Here is a 20,848-nt window from a genome sequence, read left to right on the forward strand (position 1 = left end):
CCTGCCTCAAGCGCCTGAGGTTAGCTGGGAAGAATTGCTTCTAAAATATTTCTCACAGAATCCCACAGTGTCTCAGTATATGCCAGGTACATTATTTACCCTTCTAGTTAGGGCAATGCCCACATTATTAGATTAATTACAATGTCAGTCTATGCTGGCTACTACAGTCTCTCTGTGTCTCTGGGAGACACACGCAAGTCTTTTGTCTTTAAAAAAGAGTGAAACCTCCAGCCTTTAAGAGGGCCAGACAGCATTTTGTTCCAGATTATTTTTCTTCTACAATACCACCTGACTTTGCTTTCTGTGCAGGACACGCTTTACAAATGAAGGAAAAAAAAACACTTCAGCGTCTACAAGAAAGAAATAACGTGATCATTTTTTCAAGTAAGATAAGAACTAATCACAAAAAAATTCTGATTTGAGTTGAACTGTAAGTAATTTTGAAACAGCCGTAGTTATTTGTTTGTGAGCCAGAGAAAACAGCATGTGATATGTCAGGCTTTGAGATAAAATTTATTGGTGTGTCATTGGCTTAAATCCAACATTATGCTCATAAATAATATAATCCTAGTGTGACACATTTCTGCTTGAACCTTGACTGAAAATTATTGAGAATCACATTATGAATTATGTAGTAGCAGTCACACATTAAAGTCAAAAGGATATAACTTGAGTGAAATGCTGAAATGTATTTGTAATTAGGTACACTATCTAAAGATGTGTGCTTGCAGAAAGGGCAAGGTGTCTTCCTGTGTATCCAAAGATATGACACAGAGCCTTGCTGCAGACTCATGCTAATGGTCACCCAGGTATTATTGCCTCATTCTTCTGGGATGGAAAGTCTGATGTGGTTGGATGTTGTAATCTGTATCACTCTTTTGTATGCTGTTAGCACCGTCTTTTGTCTCTTAATTTATACTAGCCCAGTATGATTCAAGGTTCCAGACAAACCTCGACAGTAATACACAGTCCAACTGCATAGCGGGATGTGGGTAACTCAGTGTTATTCACTTGAATGCGCCTGATAAGTCAAGAGAGGACAAACACAGGGCTTTAAACATCAAAATGGCTATACTCAGGCTCATCAGGTGTGATGGTGTTTATCCCTTTGGTAGATAAAGAGATTATCAATAGTTCTATTTTCGGGATGCCGGTAAACCCAAGATCTTTTTACTGTGCTGCTGCATTAACGATCTGGGCATGTTTTTTTTTCAGATGTAGAGGGACTTTTGGCAGCTAACATGGTCTCTTTTCAGACCACGGTCTCTTGTGTAGAGTGCTGCTTGGCTGTAGTGGTTATTTCTAGTCTACTACAGAAATTCACACTGGGGTCACTACTTTGTTCCCAGGCTTTCTTCTGCAGAGTATCAATCTGTTCCCTTTGAAATGAAATCTGCCTGTGGTTCTGGGAATAGTTCCTTCTGGGTACCACTCCTTCTAGTCACACTGTGAAGCAGAGAGAAGTTTCACTCCCTCTGCTCTGTCTGATCCCCCAGTATTTTCCTAGCAGGCCTCAATGAGTGCAGCACCCACCCTAGGTCTCATGCTACAGAAGAGCCACTCTTAACAGACTGACACTGCTTTGAAACAAAGCCCCAAATTGAGAAAATATATATGCACACATACACACAACACTAATTATGCCTTAGAGCCATAAGCGAAATGTGTTTTGCATGGTAAGTGGAACAACAAAGTTGTTGACTACATTTCCCACCTCAGAACTTTAGCTTTTCTTGAATGTCCTAGATCTTATGCCACAGTATATCCCGAAAACAGGGAACAGCAGAGTTGTGTTAATAAATGAAGCCAGGCCTTGAACCAGCTGTGGTACACACACAATGAGCCAACTGGAGCTGACCACAGGGTGAGGATTTAGCATCTGTGAAGAATTCGTAAGTACTCCTGACTTTGACTTGTTCTAGTACTTTGTCTACCTTCAGATAAAGATGACTGCATATAATAATATGGATTTATACAGATTTTCTCTTGCTGGACAATGTCTTCTCTATCCTCTCTTCTTGCTTGCATCAACAGACTTTAGAATAGGTAGCCAGTTCCTTGCTGCGTGTGACAAAGCCCAAGTTTATATCTTTGTAAGACATGTGTATAATAGATCTTTTTAAATCTTCAGTAGAATATTGTCCCTTACTTCATTTTTAATGCTACTCTTGGTTCCTTCCAGTTGTTTGTTCCAGACTACAATTATTTATGCTTTACGATGCCTCAGACCAAACCCAAGAGTAAAGCAAACATGTTTGTAACCTTGTGGCAGTTTTGTTGCTTTAACAGACTTACCGACTCTATACAGATAATTTCCCAAGAATTCAAGGTACTCTGTGGATCCAAAATGTTTTGGAGCATGTGCTGAAGCTTACAGAAGTGCTATATTGTTTGCAACCTGAGGCTAGAAGAGTATCTCAACTCATTCAGTTGCATTCTCCCTGGCTGCAGTCTTCTGTGAGTCAAAGGCACTTCACTGACAGCTCCATCAGTTGTATTTTGCCTCCAGACTCCCTTCTTCTACACAGCTTTAGGAGGAGGGTAATGTAAGGATTTTAACTGATATCCAAGTGTGCAGTTCCTTTCCATGTCAATGCCTGTTGTTGGAAACTGGAACAGAAAAGAGAATAGAGCAGGAATTATCATTATGCCTGTGTGTAAACTCATGGTTTTCTATGTAGGGAATACTGTATGCTTTTCTGCAGCAGTAAGCTGAGAAGAGATCTAACAGAACTGAAAAAAGTTTCATGGAGGCAAAAAAGAGTGATCAGAAGTATGGAGCATCTTCTATACAAGGAAGAACAGGTTATACTAGGACTATTCAGTGTGAAAAAGAGACAACTTAATGGACTGTAAGAGAAGCCTACAGAATAATTATAGGCACAAGGAAGGAAACAGGGAATTGATTTTGCAGAATATCTCCCTGTGTAAAAATAAGGGCCAGAAGAAAGGATACAACTGAGAGCCAGTTTCCAAATAAATCAGAGGAACTGGAATAAAATAAAAGACTATTGATCTCCTTGCCAGAGGATTTTCTGCATACAGAAGATTTCTTGGGTTGAAATGGGGCCAGAAGAAGTAGCTGGAAGAGAGATCCACTGAGAGTTATTCAAATCACAGCAGCCTCAGAAATCCTGTAAAAGTCAGAGACCAGGACTGTAGTACTGGCAAATAGAGTTTGTCCTTTTCTTATTCTTCCCTGAGTACCTCCTGTTCTCAGCTGTGAGATGATTGCTTATTATTCCATACACTGTATGTCATAGGTCACATATATCATGTGTATATATCACCCTTATATCACTGCTTTTCTATTATTGATTAATTAAAACTGTGTGGAGTCACATAGCTGGAACCTGTGTGATAATTTCAAAGTACAGCAGTTGTTGAAAACCATGCAAATATATGTTGGAGCTGTCATTGGCTTCCTGTGGAGAAAGAACTGGGTCTACAAGAAAGCTGGAGAGGGATTTTTGACAAGGCCATGTAGGGATAGGACAAGGGGAATGAATTTAAACTGACAGGAGATTTAGATTAAGAAAGAAATTCTTCTCTGTGAGGGTGGTGAGGCCCTGGCACAGGTTGCCAGGAGAAACTGTACCTGCTCCATCCCTGGCAGCGATCAAGGCCAGGTTGGATGGAGCTTTGAGGAGTATTGTGGAAGGTGGCGCTGTCCATGGCAAATCCAAACCATTCCATGATTGTATGATTGTTGAAAATGGTGTTGAAAACCATGCAAATGCAAGCCACATCTGTCATTAGTTCCCTGTTGAGAAAGATTTATAATGAGAAATAGTAAATTAAAGATGCATGTGAATCTTTTTCTGTTGGACAAGTTTTGGGCAAGTGTTGCAAACTTGGCATGCATTCAAGTAATCACACCTAAGCTGCTTTGAAGTCATACATAGAAAAAAGCTCCAAAGCCCCAAAAGTAGGCAAAATGACTGATTGCACAGTGGGTGCTGTAAAATAGGCAACAGCTCTCTCTGTATGCATTTCTAGCTTGCCATGTATATGAGAGATGTCTGTCCCTCTTTGTTTGGGAAGCTGGTAGGCTGAAGGCATTGGCTTCCACCCCAGGCAGCACCGTTCTATGACTGTGGTACCTGAGTTATCCAGGCCTGTTTGGGTAGCTACAGGTATCCAAAATTCATGAGTACAAGGAGCTCTGACCATGGTTTGTATAAGCTAATTTATTATCCACTTCAGTGTTCACTCTATTGCATCTCAGGCTTGTCTGTCATGTATCACTTCTGAGAGCTGCATTATTCTGAAATGCAGTAGTCAGAGGTAATACGTACTGCGTTGCTTTACAAAAAATAATGATTGCTGATTCAAAACCTGTGAAGAAAGAGAAAAAATCTGCTGCATACAAAATTGAGTGTTATCTTTGCTTGTTCAAAGCGTTGCTATACAGCAACCACATCCAACTTCATGGTAAGGATGGAAATTTTCACCTTAGATGGCTGCTGCCATGGTGCTTCTTTAACAAATGACAGTGTGTATGTCTGTAACATATTATGAGGCTTTCCCAAAAGCCTTCTTCAAGGTTAGAGAGGCTATTTATTGAAGCAAGAGCATGCTACTACACACCTTAAAACAGCTAGAGACTGTATGCCTCATGATGCCACTGGCTTAATATTCTGCCAATCACTGCCAGAATACACAGGATGTTTAGAGGATGTCTAGGAAAAACATGGGGTCGGAGAGTGAGTAGGGCATGGACTTTGCTACACATAATGGCATTTCCTGTGCCGACCCCTCAAAGCATCTCAGACACTACCTCAGCATTTATTAAAGTTGCTTTATTTTCAACAGTGGCATACCACGTTTTTTGGCAATGAGTGCATGTCAAGTACTGCATAACTGGTAAATGACTAACCACATACCTCTACCTGTCCCTCTGGATATAAATTATTTTTCCTGTAACAATCTTCTCTGGTATTTTCTTGTGTAATCGTCTTTTTTTTTGGGGGTGAATAGGAAAGTTATTCTCTTTTGCAAGTGAGAACATACCATAATTTTATTGGCGACTAACAGATGAGAAAATAACTCTTGGAAATTCTGTATTTTCATTAAGGACAGCTGTGGTTCAAAATAGATGAATTTTAATGATCTTCTGGGTAGACTTAGAAGGCATTTATTATTTTGGGCTTTTATTGGAAAAGGGTTAAGGGTATGTTTCTTCGGAGCTGGGGAAAGAAGGATGAAAGGGCTGCTTGTTGAATTGGGTTGTTATTTGAATGTAATTATTTTTTGCTCCTGAGCAATTATAGATTATAAATTTAAATAATTGTCAGGGTGCCTACAGCTTTCTGTTGTTGTCTAAAATCTAAGGTTATAAGTGAAATAAGCAATACGAGATTACTTTTTCTGAATGTGTCTATGGCAGTTAATTTAACTTAGCAATAGTTATCAAAAAAGGAAAGAAAAGCCAAAATTTCTATTCCTTGCAGTAAACAAACTTTGTAAACAAGTTATTATTTTCTGCAGCATAGCCCTAAAAGCGATTCTTACTTTGCTGGTAACAAAATGTGATGCTTTGCTTTTATAATAGCAGAATATATTTTGTTTTGCTTCTGTATATTTCAAGCCCCCTAAGGTTGCTGAGAGATTAGAGAGATTTTCACAAGATGAGGGTAAGGCTTCTCTATTATGCAGAGATGAATTTATATGAAAGATACAGTTTCAAGAGAATCAAATGGATTACACAGCCCTGATGACATCTCTTATTTTATGTGTACATCAAGTTCTAACTTGAGTAGCAGAGCACTAAAGTGTGTCAAATGACCGAAGATGATCTAAAATGAATCTCTGCGTAGTGTTGGAATGCTTAGAGCAAAGGAAGATCACAAAATGATTTGAAAGCCTCAGATCAATGACTGAACTGAAGATGTGATGCTTTGCAATGAAGCAAATAATCAGTTTGATGATAGGACTGTGTAGCTCTATCTCAATCCCTTTCACATATTATTATACCAGAGGTTCTTTTTTATCCCTAACAGACTTTTGAAAGGTAATATATTAAGGAACTACTCCCTTCTTCAAAGGAGATAGAAAAGTAGCTAGACTGAATTTGTCTGTGCACAAGCTGGCATAATTTATTCTTTAGTGACTTTATCCGTGGACATTCCAGTGATTTCATTCAGATTAAGGTTTGGTTCAATTTTCGGACACTTCAGAGGTGTGGAAAGAGCTTCTGATGCTTATATTCATACTCATCATGTTTTCAGTGATCTTTTGTAGGAGAAATTAGAAAGAGTAAACAGTTAAAGGAGTCAGAAATTTGACCATAAACACTGATGTTTTTTTCTGCGTCGTTGGGAGACTTCAGTCATTACCTTTGTGTCCGAAACATGAGGTCCCTGCGGTACTTCTTAAGACTACTTTTAATTGATTAGATATGAGAGGCATGCAATTTTAATCCAAATATTTTGCACTTAAGGACTTAAAGTTTCTTACTTTGTGAAAAGGATTTCTTTTCTGCAGGTGATATCCATTTTTGGTGCAATATTGCCATGTATGTGATGCAGTTGTTCATGGAAACTGATGCCAAATTGATCCAGCCATGAGCATTAACACAGTTGCATTCCCAAATCCCCAAGCATGAAAGAAAACGTGTTTATTTTTTTCCAAGTAATGAATTGTACAGTTTGTGACTGTTCTCATTTATGTTTATGGAAGTACCCATATGAATGGTCCTGTAAATAGAAAACTGATCTTTTGGGGCAGTTGCTGTTTTGTTCTGTATTTGTACCTCAAATCCAGCAGAATGGAATTCAAATCTGTGATGAAAGCTTTTATGTGCTGTGGTTTTGAAAACAGAAATACCACTAATGGGAGGAACCAGCCTCAGACAGGTCTTTCACAGTCTGCATTCAGGCTTGCAGTCCTGAAGCTTCCTTCTCATCTTGATTTTCCTGGTTCTACACCTGTGTAAATATAATGGAATCAATGATTTAGACAATGCCAAGTAAACAGAATTAGTTCAATTTTATGAATGAAACTCTATCAAAGAACAAAATAAACTTTCATAAGATGTAAGTCTTCAAGAGTAAGACATTGTAATTCTTCTTGGATGAATATTTATTGTTAAATCTTTCTGTCCTGTGCCAGATCTTGACTGGTTCTATCCTCATCCTAACAAATATCAGGATCACCATTTGGTAGATACGGCTCAACATAAAGCAATCACAATGTTCCACTATATTTTTTGTATCTTTGGAAGCAGTTCTTTTTGTCTTATTTTCTATGTTACTGTATTGCAGCTATATTCCACTGACAGAAGACAAATAAAATGGAACTTGCTACATTTTATAAATGCAGTTTACTGAAGAATACAAACCAACCAAAATATGTGAAGGAAAAAGTTAGAAAATACATGGTTTTATCAAGTTGTGTTTCTGTCACCCAATAATCATGGCATGTAAAAGAGATTTTAAACAAAGACCTGTTAGTTGGAATCCTTTGGTATTTTTCCAAAAGGGATTCTTTGCTGTGCTTTGGGACCACTTATACCTCAGTTGTGGAGTACTTAAAGGTAATAATTCATAAATTATGGTTCATATGAGGCTTAATTATTGTGTACAGAAAACTTTGATGTTTTTGGCTGAAAGGAGCCAAATATGTGTGAATTACTATGTAAGTATTTGCTTTCTAGAGGAGGCAGAAAACATGGTCCCCACATCCAAACGTCTGCTGCCAGGCTTCCTCCTGTGCCATATTCCCCCACTGGTGTCTTTTTGGGGGTGGGAAGTAAAGCCTGTGAATTGTATGTATATGTTTGGGGCTAATGAACCCTGCACATCTTCCAACTCCTTTTAACCTTTCTCTCCTAATTAAGAAAATGCTGAGTGTGATTAATGCGGAACAAATAGACGCAGAACAGTGACTGGGAATAAAGCATGTCCCACAAGATGATGGAAAAAGGCAGAGCTGCAGAAGTGGTTGGTTTTTGTCACTCTCGCAAGGACTGCTTCTCTTCCTAGTCACTTTTAGGGGTGGTTCACAGTGCTAATTCTCATTATTTAGCCCCAAGACTCTGAGCGGTTCAGGTGTAGCTCACAGTTGTGTTGCACAGTTGTCCTTCCAGCTCTGCTTTTACCTCTTCTCCTTCTAGTGTGTGATGATGACCTTTCAGATCAGCATAAATGATTTTTTTGAGTGGGCCATATCTTCCAGTTTCTGGCAATTAGAGGCAAGATGTTTTCCAACAGGGGATTTTGATGATGGAATTTTCTTATTATGTGGCCTCACCAGAGAACAGTTTCCTTGAGGTTCAGGATAAAATTGGTTTAAATATTCCTGCTTACCGGGTGGGGAAAGAATACTGAGGCAGTGAATAAGGCCATCTTTCAAATTATTTTAATACACTGACTTGTGTATATCCCTGCTCTCTGCTGGTTAAGATCAAAACTGCATTTAAATAGGAATATTTGAAATCTCTCATACTGTGACTGTGAAATTTAGAGCAACTGTGGTTTTTGCCTTATTAACATTCTTGATATTGGCTTCAGATTTATTTAAATCCTGTTGATTTTGTATTATTTATAACTTGTAACATGCTTTTACGATGGATTGAATAAACACATTTCAAGACTCATTTTCTATCTCTCTATTGCTTTTCCCAGTTTGAGTGCTGTTGTCTCAGAGGGATTTTCAAAAGTCATACTTGTACTTATGACATGTTATGCATATTTTCCATGCTGAAAACATGGCAGTTTTTCTCTTGACAGTAAAATATTCCTTTTCTATTATGATAGTCTGCTTTTCCTTTTACAATAATTCTAATCTGTTGTGCAGATTTTATACAAACATACCTACATACACAAACATGTGCCCACACGCATTTTGAATGTCGGCAGCTACCATACAGGCATAAATGAATTGCCTGGCCATTTGGTAATTTGAATGAACATGAGGCTTCTGCTTTGCCTATGGTAAAAGAAGCAAACCCAACAGTTTCTCTGGGAATTCATGCAGTGTGAACAGAACGCATCTTGGCAAAATGGTGAGCCAAGAAATTCCTCTTTAGTTGCTCTGTTAGGCAAACTGCATTTTAAATTTCTTGCCGAGGGCTTTGTTTGACTTGCCCCAGGCAAGCTGTTCAACATATTTATCAACCCTGTTGTAGCATTAGAGCCAACGCTTATCTAGGAAGATCATCCGCTCAATGCCATCTGTCATCAGGAGTTTTTATTTCTTTCACCTGAGTTTCTTCTCCATTTTAGTTTTTGTTTGTTTATTTTTGTTTGGTTTGTTTTTTTTTTTAATATTCCTCCCAACTATTTCTTACTTGATTGCTTTTCTCAAATATTCTGTGATTGCTCAAATATTCTCTGGTTGCTCCATGTTAAACCCCTAAAGACATCAATAATACAATTCTACTTGAAATCTTGATTGATAACATTAATCCTATATGCATCCAGATGGCTTACCAAAGCACCCTACATATTGCAGTGTTATGTAAAAGATGATTCTGCATTTCAGTCTGAATCTGGAATTCTTTCCAGATTCTCACAAGAATTTGAAAAAAGTCAGAACAAAGACTCTCGGGTAATTTCATGCTGTATTTTCATCTTGGTGCCTGTGAGGCCATAGCTTTGATCATTTTAGACTTTCAGGCCCTTATTAACTGTTGTGTTAGCGCTCAGGCAGAATGAAAGTTTTCAACAGAGCTGTATTCACTCGCTTTATGTGTGATTGTAAGATCCAGTTGTACTTTTGGATTTCTGTCCACAGTAACAGTGAAGCCAAAGGAGCTGGCATAGTTTCCTGCAGAGACCAAAACTTAGTTTTCTGAAAGTCTGGTGCCATTGAGCTATGTAAAGTAAGGTAGAATTATTGTAAGCAGGCATACAACCCCTGTGTATGGATTAGACTGGGTGTTTTCCTGGGTTTCCAGGACATCCTGTTCTCCTTATTGTCCAAACTCGGTGTTTGCCTGTGTCCCATTACATTTCTTGCCACCTGCTTGCCCATCTTCTCTTTGCAGGAGAGAGCACAGTGGTGCCTGCCAAGGTCTCATCCTGACCTTGCACGGGGAAGCCAAGGTATCCACTTCAACCTGTGAAGTACTAAAAATTAATGGTCCCCACAGCTTCAGACCACACGGCATAAATATCTCTTTGGCTCAGTACTTAGAAACAGCAGTACTTGGACTGACTTCAATCAGTCAGCTGTACCAACTGCTCCACACGTTTTTTTTAAAAGAGAAAAATGCCAATCACACTCAGTATTTGGTGGAAATGTATGAAATAAGCATTATTATATAGGTATATAACTTGCTGAGGTTCGCTCTATTCCTTCCAACTGGGGAAAAAAATCATTTCAGTTCAAAGCAGCTGAGCATTTCCTTCTCCAGATTTTATAGAGGTAACTAAATCAATCGTATTCAAAATTTGGGCCAAGTCCTAGACTGGCCAAGAGAAGTGGGGCTACTGGCAGCTGTGTCTTCAGCTCCCACAGAGATGCTGGCTCGAGCCAGACACACTGAGGTAGGCCGGTGGGATGTACTGTTGGCTGTCCTTTACTGCTTCAATGTATAGGAGCAGGCTGTGCCCCCAGCTACTTTTGGCTGGGTACTGTAGCGTTTGAGCAGCTGGCAGAATCATCGCTTCCAGGGTTTCAGAACATAAGCTGGCACAAGAGCCAATCTCCTCTGTCTACTGTGCTCCTGAGCTTTGGAAAGATCCTGTCCTGGTACTTACTGTGATCTGGGGTTAGGGAAGAGGTTTCCGAAGGTACTTTGCTCTTTGTTCTCAGCAAACAAGCACGTTTTATTTTTCTGAGTATATATTTAAATCTGACATTTCCCCCTTTTTAGTGAAATCGTACATTCTAAAATCCTGTTAACAGAAGGAGGGGCAGGATCCTTTGCAATTCATCTTCTGCAGTGAAGCTTTGCTATCAACCTGGCATTGAAATTGCTTCTTAATCTGCTGCATGGAAAAGTGCCTTGAAGTGTGGGTGTACGGATTGCAGGCGGTGGGCCAGAAAAGACTTGGCATGCCAATGAAATAATGCATTCATTCTTCAGAATATGACAAAAAGTCTTCTGGATGTCCTGTTGGACTGTGGGGAGGGAGAATGCTAGTAAATAAAGCTGGCAGGAACAAAAGGTCGTTGGGTAGTCAGACAGAAGTCAGGTTGTGTGTGCACCTGGTGCCAGGCAAAGAAGGATATACCACAAAGGTAAAGGACAAAGGCATTAACAAAAATTCTCTGCAAAGGAAAATACCGTATACATGTACATGTTTTAGAGAAAATATGAAAAATAGACAGTATATAAAAACAATACACCTGAAGTGGGTTTCTTTAAATGGAAAGCAAAGAGTCCCTGAAGCATCAGCCTCCTTCAGCAACTATAGAGTTCACAACTTAATAGGCTTTTATTAGTAAAGAATGGGTACATCTTGTGAGGTTTTAGTTTGGGTTAGGAATACCCTTCTGATGCAAATGCATAATGGAACATTGGGGAACCTGTATGGAAAGCAGTGTTACTCAAAGATGTGATAGGAACAGACATTGGAGAAAGGGATCAGAACAAAGATGAGTAAAGGTCACCTTTGCAGGATCATACGGTTTCTTGTAGCAGTGGAGAAAACATCTTAAACATCATTTTCAAACAAGTTTTCCAGTTTTTTATTTTTGTTTCTGTATCGTGGCTATTGGATGCAGTGCACAATATAGAGAATCTAGCAACATTACAAGCTATGAACATTATTATGAGGGTAAATAACTTTGTAGTTAGCAATTTGTCTTAGGATTCATCTAGCTTGTGCTGCAGAATAGATTTCTACAAATGAGCTAGTCATGCCAGGCTCTTTTTTATAGTTGTGGAAGAGAAATAGACAACTTTCAGGCAGAAATCACAGCATTTTGGGAGATTTGATTTAACTGCAGATTCAGAGACCTTCAGGTTTGTGTAATGTCTGCATGCAGGTTATGGACTTGATTCTCTTGACTTAAAATATGCAAACAGGTACATTGGAGATGTCCAGGAGCATTTTACCTGGCCTCAGGATGTCTTTCAAGAAAGGCATGTTGTCTCTCCAAAGTCCTCTGTCATTTATGTCGCACCTTGTGTAGATAGATGTCTTGGATATTCTGAGGCATCTCAAATGACCCTGGATGTCTCTATTTAGGCAGATAAATTAATCCCTGAATGAATGAGCTCCTGTTTCAGTCAATGGAGACCTAATCAATACGGTTAACATAATCTTTAAAGCTATTCATCTCACTAGAAGGTAAACACCTGGGGTTCAGTTCTGCTTGGTTTATTTCTGAATATTTCAGAATTATTACAGATTATCTATAACAGTGGGATGCATTTGTCTCTTATCAGAGTAACATTTTGCTTTCATTATTTTAGAAAAATGCTTCAGCTTGTGCTACTTTTTACTAATATGCAAGTGATCTGGGTTACCTATGGAAACAAATGTTCCTTGGCTGAGTGTAAGGCTGTGTACAGAAAGTTGTTTAGGAGATATATATCCGTATGTATATAGAAAGAAAATAGTGTGAGAAAATGGGTGTGGATGCTAGAAAGGAATAGGAGTAGTAGCATGTATTCCTGGATTGCATGATTAGTATTATTTGTAGGGATGAATGAACATTTAAAGATTGCCATTTGAATCTGTTTGGTTTTGAAGTTCAAAAGCAAAAAATCTTTAAATACCTTTTGAAATTCCAATTAAGAGTCAGTCAAAATCCATTACTAAAAGAATAGTTTTTGTTTTACAAATTAGCAATTAAAAAGTGACAAATATCTTTAATGCTTTAACACTGTTCTGCAATACCCATTATGTTCAAATAGTACTTTTCCTGGGAACATGAGTATGTCCCTCAGAATTTCCTTTTTTTTCCTTTCTCTTAGGAATGCCTTTGGAAGCTCTCTATCTAACTCTAAAGCTGCACTCACTTCACCAGTACTGGGGATTATGCAAATCATTCCATGAATAGTTTAAAATCACATTCATGTTTTCTAGTTTCAAATTATAATATGGGTGGCTTATTTTGCTTTTATGTTTCTTTTCCTGATGTTTTTTACTAGTTTCTTTTTTCTTTTGAGTTTCATTTAATTATTTAATTGAATTACTTTAATTATTTATTTATTCAGTTTTCTTACTAGGGTAGTAATAATTAGGGAAAGGAAACTTTTTTGTACTACAAGACTATGCAAAGTCTTGAACTGAGATTATTTTCCTATTTTAATACTCATTGTTCGTGTTTAACGTTTATGTCTTGAGGCATCCAGTGCTCTGCAGAACAGACATTCCATGAGCTGATGTGTCTTAACTCCAGAATATTATGTGGGGTTTTATTGTTAATATTTCTCTCCTTATGACAATTTCTCTGTAGAATATGGCACCACTTTAGCAGAATAACAAACATCAGCTGCTGAATGTATTAATACTGTGGAAAGCAATTTAGTATTGTATTGTTGTAAATTACGTCCCTTTACTAGCAGGTTGTTTCATTATGACAAAGATTTCAATTTTATCTGTTCTCGCGGATGTGAGGATTTATGCTTTGTGAAAGGTGCCGGCGTACTTACAAAATGATGAGAATAGTTCACCAAGAGGATAAAATGTCTGTCTCTTAGAGGAAGGAGAGCAGAATGAATTCAGACATAAACAGGAAGAAGAAAAAGTGACAGAAACTGTGATGAGGATGTAGGTCACTAGATGAAATCAACAGGCCAGAGAGGGCTATCAATAAGAGAATCTTAATTAACAGTTATTGATCAAGGAGAGTCAGTGACCACTACCCTGATGATCAGTAATTTGAGGCAGTGCAGTTAGGGATTTATTGGACATTAAAATATTTGAAATAAATAGGAAATGAATAAGCATTTCTATTTTGTATTTGATGTTGGGCCTGTATCTGAACTCAAACCATAATTGTGGGTTACTCATTTGAACTCAGGCGTAGGCACAGGAACATGTGGGAAAAATTTTGGGTCTATAATATTCCTTGGTGTAAATTAAATAGCTCATTCACCAGTCCTCAGCATGCTTGTCCAGACAATGTTGGTTTGATAAATTTGCTACAGTGTCCTTTCTTGCAAGGTCTCAGCATCACCTGCTGCAGACATAGGTGGGATTATAGGCAGCTGGAGCTCAAACTTCCCAACTAATATTAAGGATGCACTTTAATATTAAGGAAACATCCTTATGCAGTTTATTTTCTGCACTTTGCATACAGATCCAGAGACAGACTTAGGATCTAACAAACACCCCACAAACTAAATTGAAAGCACCCTTGGAAGCAGGCTAACATAGTCTAAGTCTGCCAACTGTGAGTTCTGATGCCCTCTTCTTCTCTCTGCCTAAATCCAAAAGATGACTGTTTTTTCTGGATAACGTGTTTGGATAAACAGTGTCAGGGGAATTAGAGAAAAACCTGATGAATTCTGAAAATGCCAAGAAGAATAACTGGGCAATGTGTGTATTTAAACATCTAAATCTAAGATAGATCAGTATTAAGCGAATCCTGACTCCTTCTTTTGAGATTGCATTTCCGAATACAAAATTTTCTTCTGTTGAAGAAATTCTGATTATCAGAATGAACAAGATCTGTTAGAACAGACTGGATAGCCATTGAAAAACTGTGTTCCTAACTTTTCACTATCTTGCAATGGAATGGAAATGCCTTTTTGGGGAACCTGTGATAGACTCGATATACAATAGGCATTTCACATAATTAAATGATGATCCTAGTCATCATTTTTAAAAACTATGTTTTCTGTGACATTAGCAAAATCAGGTGCACTTTTTGAATAGGTTCTTCATCACAGTCAGATTCTGTAATGCCTTCAAAATGTCCTCATGGATAAAGCAGCATGAAGACATAGTCAAGATTCAGCTATATCTCTAAGGCTGGGGATGAGGAGTAAAGAACTGAAGACAGAAATGATGAGGCTCAAGGGTTTTATTTTAACAGAGAATTGGCTTCTTACCCCAAACTGTGTATGCTTGTGTTTGCTTCTGAACTTTGCTACTATATGCCTGTTCAGTGTAAAAGGGTCAAGATTGCGCACATCCTCCATGTTAAAGTATTGTAATGAATACTGGCAATGTGCTTCACATCACTCAAATGTACCGTGACAGGAGTTTTGGCAGGATACATGTGGTATTTTTACAAGGAACTTGAAGACGTACCTGTGTTCACATGCAGATTTACACATAACTGTGTATCCTGAAACATGAATAAAAAAATAACCAATTATTTGGTTAAACACTTAGAACACTGTGTCTAAAGTACATGTTCAAAGGCTGCCTTCACAGTTGATCAAAGAGCACTTCCCACCTCACTGTTCTAGCCTCCCTCTTATCCATGACCTGACTGTCGGGATGAAACATGGGCATACAGTGTCCCCCTATACATGCTCTGCTTTGTGTGGGGAGAAAACCTGAGTGTCAGGGATTACTGATGTTCTCTAGTTATGCTTTCGATTTGACAAGGAAGGACAGGACCACAGCTGCCACTTGTGCTGTGCAGCATAGGCAGAGTGATGTATAAAAACTCTCACCCTGTATCAGTTGATTAGACCTAGGGGCATAATTCTTGAGAAGTTTTCAGACTTACTTGAGATAAAATAGCAACATCAGGTATAGAAATACAATCTAGTTTAAATCACCTTTAGGTAAGCGGGTGAGTGCCTGAAAAATATCTCAAATAAGAATTCTTGGTTATTCTTTCTTCAAAATGGGGAGGGAATTCCAAGAGAGGTCCTAGAGCAATTTGCCACTAGCCTAATTTAGCTGAGAAACCTGATAGCTATAGCTATCTCTGTAGTCAGGGGAGAATGACTGTAATTTGATCAGCAATTTGTATCTGTGTGCTGAATTGTTCTCAGGACTTGCCTGCCTCTTCCCCTGGCCTCCAGGAACAGGCTAGGCTCCTACTTTATGCAACTTGCTTGAGCACCTGAATTGGAAGGAAGAATCTGGGTCATTACTTCTGTAATTTTTGGGGCATTACAACTTTAATTTGAAATTAATCTCTGAAAGAGAAGAAAAAATATACCTTTGTGGGTAATCATAATTGATAGAAGGGACTGTTTTGTTCTAGTTGTATTTGAAGGCACATTTCTAATTTTTAACCCCTCATATCTCCAGTGCTATCAACAGAGAGCCCATTGTGGATTATTGATTTCTAAGTGTATTTAATATTTTTAGTTTATTTTTTATGGCCTTTTTTATCTTTTTTTCCAAATATTTTAGTATGGGAATACTAAAAGTAAATATCTTCTCACTGAAAAAGACATCATAAGCTAAACAATACAGGTGCGCCTGACATGTTTCAACTTTAGAGAGTCCTCCAAATTGTAGTTAACATCTCTAAACTGTTTAAGCCATCAGAGCACTGTGAATGTTATTTGCTTATTCCTTCCCCCAGCTTTCAGGCAATGTGCTTGATTTCTGTTAGTAGAAGAGCTTTGCTAATTTACACCTGTTGATGGCCTGATGTCCTTTGATGATTGGCCACGTGGGTGAATGACTTCCACAATTTTGTCTGAACATCAAATATCTGCATGCATAAATTGTTAAACTAAAGCATTTCTCCTTCTGTATAGCATATAATTGAATACATTATTACTGCCACCTTTTAAGACTGCATATGCCTGAAAGAAGAAAATTAAATAACTGTTTGCCATTAATACAAATTATTGTGTTTTGACAGCTTGTTAATCAACTAAAGTAAAAATGATGCTGTACAAACAATGCAGGTGCCTTTTAAGTAACTTTTTTTTTATGTGCATGAGAATTCTTGTTTGGGCCTTTGAACCTTGTAGGATTTGTCCTGTGTGATATGTTAATATTCAGAAGCATAAATAAAGCTTTATTTGAGTTGTGCTCTGGTGGCGCAGAATGTATTTCCATGTTTCACCATCATATGCTGGCTATGGGTGTTCCTTCCACTTTGGACTATATCAGTATGCAAATGAGTGTTTTAGTATTGATCATATTTTGACATAACAGTATGTACTTTATACTATATTCAGGTATGGGCTGTTTCTGGGGAGCCGAGAGGAAGTTTTGGAGACAGAAGGGAGTCTACTCCACTCAAGTGGGTTACGCAGGAGGGTATACTCCAAATCCTACCTACAAAGAGGTCTGTTCAGGTAAGTCTTCCTCGTTGGTATTTAAGGTATTTAAGAATCTTGTCAGGTTATGAGTGACAATAAACAGTAAAATGAGTGTCTGCAGCGACTAAAGAGGTTTGGTGTTTAGTCAGCTTGGGTATTGGCCTTTCATCCCAAACTGTAATGAAATCTATGGTATACTCATCCCAATGTTATCTTCTAATAATTAAGAAGCTAATGTATGTACAAATATTCTGGAAAAAAAATGTCCTGGGTTCAGCAGAAGCAGTCATTTTTCTCCTTCTTAGTAGCTGGTGCAGTGCTGTGTTTGTGACTTTGGGCCTGGGAAACACTGATGACACCGATGTTTTTAGTTGTTGCTAAGTAATGTTTACTCTGACCAAGGACTTTTTGAGTCTCATGCTCTGCCAAGGAGGAGGGGAAGCTGGGAGAAAGCAGAGACAGGACACCCGACCCAGATTAGCCAAAGGGGTATTCTATACCACAGCACGTCATGCCCAGGATATAAACTGGGGGGAGTTACCCAGAAGGGCCAAATTGCTCCTCAGGTCAGGCTGGGCATCGGTCAGCGGGTGGTGAGCGGTTGTATTCTCTTCCCTTGTTATCTCCCTTATCATTATTATTATTGGTGGTAGCAGCAGTGGTTTGTGTTATACCTTAGTTACTAAACTGTTCTTAGTAATGTGGTAACCCGTGGGAGTTACATTCTTTTGATTCTCCTCTGCATCCCTCTGGGAGCAGGGGGAGGACGAAGCTGGGGGGAGTGGGCAAGCAGCTGCATGGTTCTGAGTTATCGACTGGGCTTAAACCATGACAAAACCCCCCCAAAATCTTTAGGAAATGAATTCTGTCTCAAATTATGCAAAAGGGTTCCTTAGAAAAATCAGGAGTTTTGATTTTATGTTAGTCTGTATCTAAGTATGAACAAAAATTAGAAAGCACACATAGATTTTTTTATTCTTTTCGTATAACCAAGATGTTGTATAGAGAAGTATGAATTTCTCCTCTGTGTTCTTATTAATAATTTGTTATTTTTCATACAGTTCAGTGCACAGTATCCTCTCATTTCCATGCGAAACCTTGCATTCATTTTTCATTGCACTCTTATACTAATCCTTCTACATTACTAATAACCCAACAGTTTCTTTCTGCAATCTAAAACACAAAACCACTGCCAGCCAACCGACTATTGATGCTGTTAAAGCAGATTCTTGCTTTCTGATACTCATTGGTGGGGAACAGCTTGGAGACGTTCTTTTGGTTTATTTCCTTGTTAACATTTTTTATACCAAATGCTGAAGTTGATACACTGTTCTCAGTGACAATCTGACTTGACAGAAAGAGCATAAAATGCTTAGTGGCACAAGCAACAAATGGACTCTTCAGGAACTGTGCAGAAGTGCTGCAAGACATCCAAAAGAAGAATCTTTCTAAAAATAGTAAAAAAAAAGGGAAAAGATGTGTTTTAAGTTGGAATAGAATAGAGTACAGTAGGGGTAGGGTAGAACAGAACAAAATATGTCAGTTGTGATGGAATAGACTATTTATATTCTATTGACTTAAAATTATATTCTACTGGTACTCTATGGAATTGAATAGAATATTTCAGTTGGACGGTGATGATCTAGTCCAACTGCCTGGCCACTTCAGGGGTAACCAAAACTTAGAGCATGTTATTAAGGGCATTGTCCAAATGCCTTTATTAGTAGACAATACTGCACTAATTTGAAATTCCTTATACATGCTAAACAAAACTTCTAGCTTAGGGAAAACAGGCATGCAATTGAGTGCAAATGCTTAATATATAGAGATTTAAAAATATCTAGAACCAAAAAAGGACACCTTGCATTCGAATTAACTAGTTAGTAGATACCCAGAACTTCTGCAAAACATGGCAGTAAGAAGTGTCATCTGTGGAAGGATTGGTGGTGTGTCTTATTTGTCCAAATGATGCATTATTTCCTAATACTTCTGCAGTCTTCTATTTTGTACTTTCATCATTTGCCTGCACTATCTGTAATTTTTGTAAGCATATAGGGTCAAGGCCTATTTGGTAATTATTGTCCACTCTGTTTAATGGCCTGGGTATTAAATAATTGGATGATTTATATAGAATAGGGATATGCAGCACAATTTTGCTTTCCCAATGAATTCAGAGTTCCAGCACACTAAGGGTGAGTGTGATGGGCTGTGGAGTGTTTCTCCAAAAATAAGAAGTGCTGGTGGTTGGCCAAGGGGAGATGTGAACACAGGACAAGACGGTGTAGCCAGGGATGTAGAAAAAAGATACCATCTCTTTCAGTTCTATGCAGTATAGGCTAATTTTCTATTTCAGAATAGGTCCATAGTACTGAGCTACCTTGAAAGCTTTTTACAGATGCTTTAAGTATTGCATTTTTCAATAGTGAACAAAAATTAAAATGTTAATTAAATAATAAGAATCCTGGAATAAAGAAATAGGAAAAATCTTTGAAGCCTATTTTTAGATAGTTGTTTTAGTTAGATTTGTAGTGCAAAACCACAACTGAGGTTATTTTTCTAGTGGTTGTTTTTACGCACATTTGCATTATGGATGTTTATATTCCTCCAGATGCTGGACACTAGAGGATTTTTTACTCAGAGATATTCAGAAACATAAGCACATATTTCGTAGCTTTGTCTGAACATAAATGGGATGTGTGTATGCCACACATTTCTCTTCCTGGTTGTGCAGCTGAGCTGAGTTGCAGAATTTACTGATTTCAGCATGCTATTTTTTTCCTACTTGGCTTCCTCTAGCCCTATTTTATTCTAATTCTATTCTGGGTTGGGTTTCTTTTTTCTTTCTTTCTTTCTTTTTTTCATCTTTGAACATATTTTTTGGATGTCTCTTTAAAGAGAGATCTCACAAGGTCCCCTAAGATATTGCTATCTGACTGCTTCTAGCTGCAATAGTTTTCACTGAGAAGAACAGTTCGTATGAAATAGTAGACTTCAGTTACGCACTGCGGTTGCAACTTTCTTATTCATCTGTTCTGGCAAGATTATATCTATGGTAAACATTTAACAGACATGTCCTCTAAATCTAGGAAGGACATCAGTATCGACTTGGCAAGTGTTTGAGCTTTGCTTTCAGCCCATGCAGTCGTGAAAATTCATGCGGGAAAGTTATTTTAGTCCAACACCTTTCTGGCATTCTACTCTGAAGAAGAAAAAGCAACAGTTCCTTGGATTAAGCATTCATCACTTCTTCTAAAAGCACATTGTCAGCTTCAGTCTTTATACTAAACCTGTTAGTCCTGAGTATCTTCTGCAGAAAACAAGAAAATTATGTTTCTTTCTTCTCTTCATGCTCTTAATAGGTTTTCTAGTAAGAAAGCATTGTGTTGCTTCAAGGGAATGCAGGTCTGTTTTCCACACTGGTGGTGTTCCAGTCTTCTGCTATGATCTTTATTTGTTAGACTTCACTGGGAAGCAGAAATGGTCTGCAGACATACTGTTAAACTGTGTGAGTGGACACCATTTCTCCTACATCACCCAGGTTATACTGATTGGCTATACTGTTACAACACTGTGTTGGTTCCCCCTGGAAACTTAAGCCTGTAAGGGCAAACCTCCAACCTCATAAGCCTTGCATGATTCACCTCTCTATCGGGGAGGTAGGAAATTCATGATTCTGCTTGAAAGGATCAGGTTAGTGTTACCCTGTGCAGTCCTGGGACAGGTCATTTAAAGATTTTCCTAGCAATTGATCTGCTA

General features: G+C 38.2%; 1 protein-coding gene across 4 annotated transcripts in view; it reads left to right on the top strand.

Annotated features, from left to right (window-relative positions):
- MSRA (methionine sulfoxide reductase A) overlaps nt 1–20,848 on the top strand; it is a 277,903-nt gene that overhangs the window by 115,429 nt on the left and 141,626 nt on the right. For all 4 annotated transcript variants that reach the window (XM_057427498.1, XM_057427499.1, XM_057427502.1 and 1 more), the window contains one exon: nt 17,009–17,128. In XM_057427498.1, the coding sequence (XP_057283481.1) occupies nt 17,009–17,128 (120 nt within the window). The remainder of the gene's footprint in view (nt 1–17,008; nt 17,129–20,848) is intronic.

Source organism: Pezoporus wallicus, unplaced genomic scaffold (assembly GCF_028554395.1).
Source record: "Pezoporus wallicus isolate ANWC-B61680 ecotype Strahan unplaced genomic scaffold, APGP_CSIRO_Pwel_v1 contig_6464, whole genome shotgun sequence".
Classification (NCBI taxonomy): domain Eukaryota; kingdom Metazoa; phylum Chordata; class Aves; order Psittaciformes; family Psittacidae; genus Pezoporus; species Pezoporus wallicus.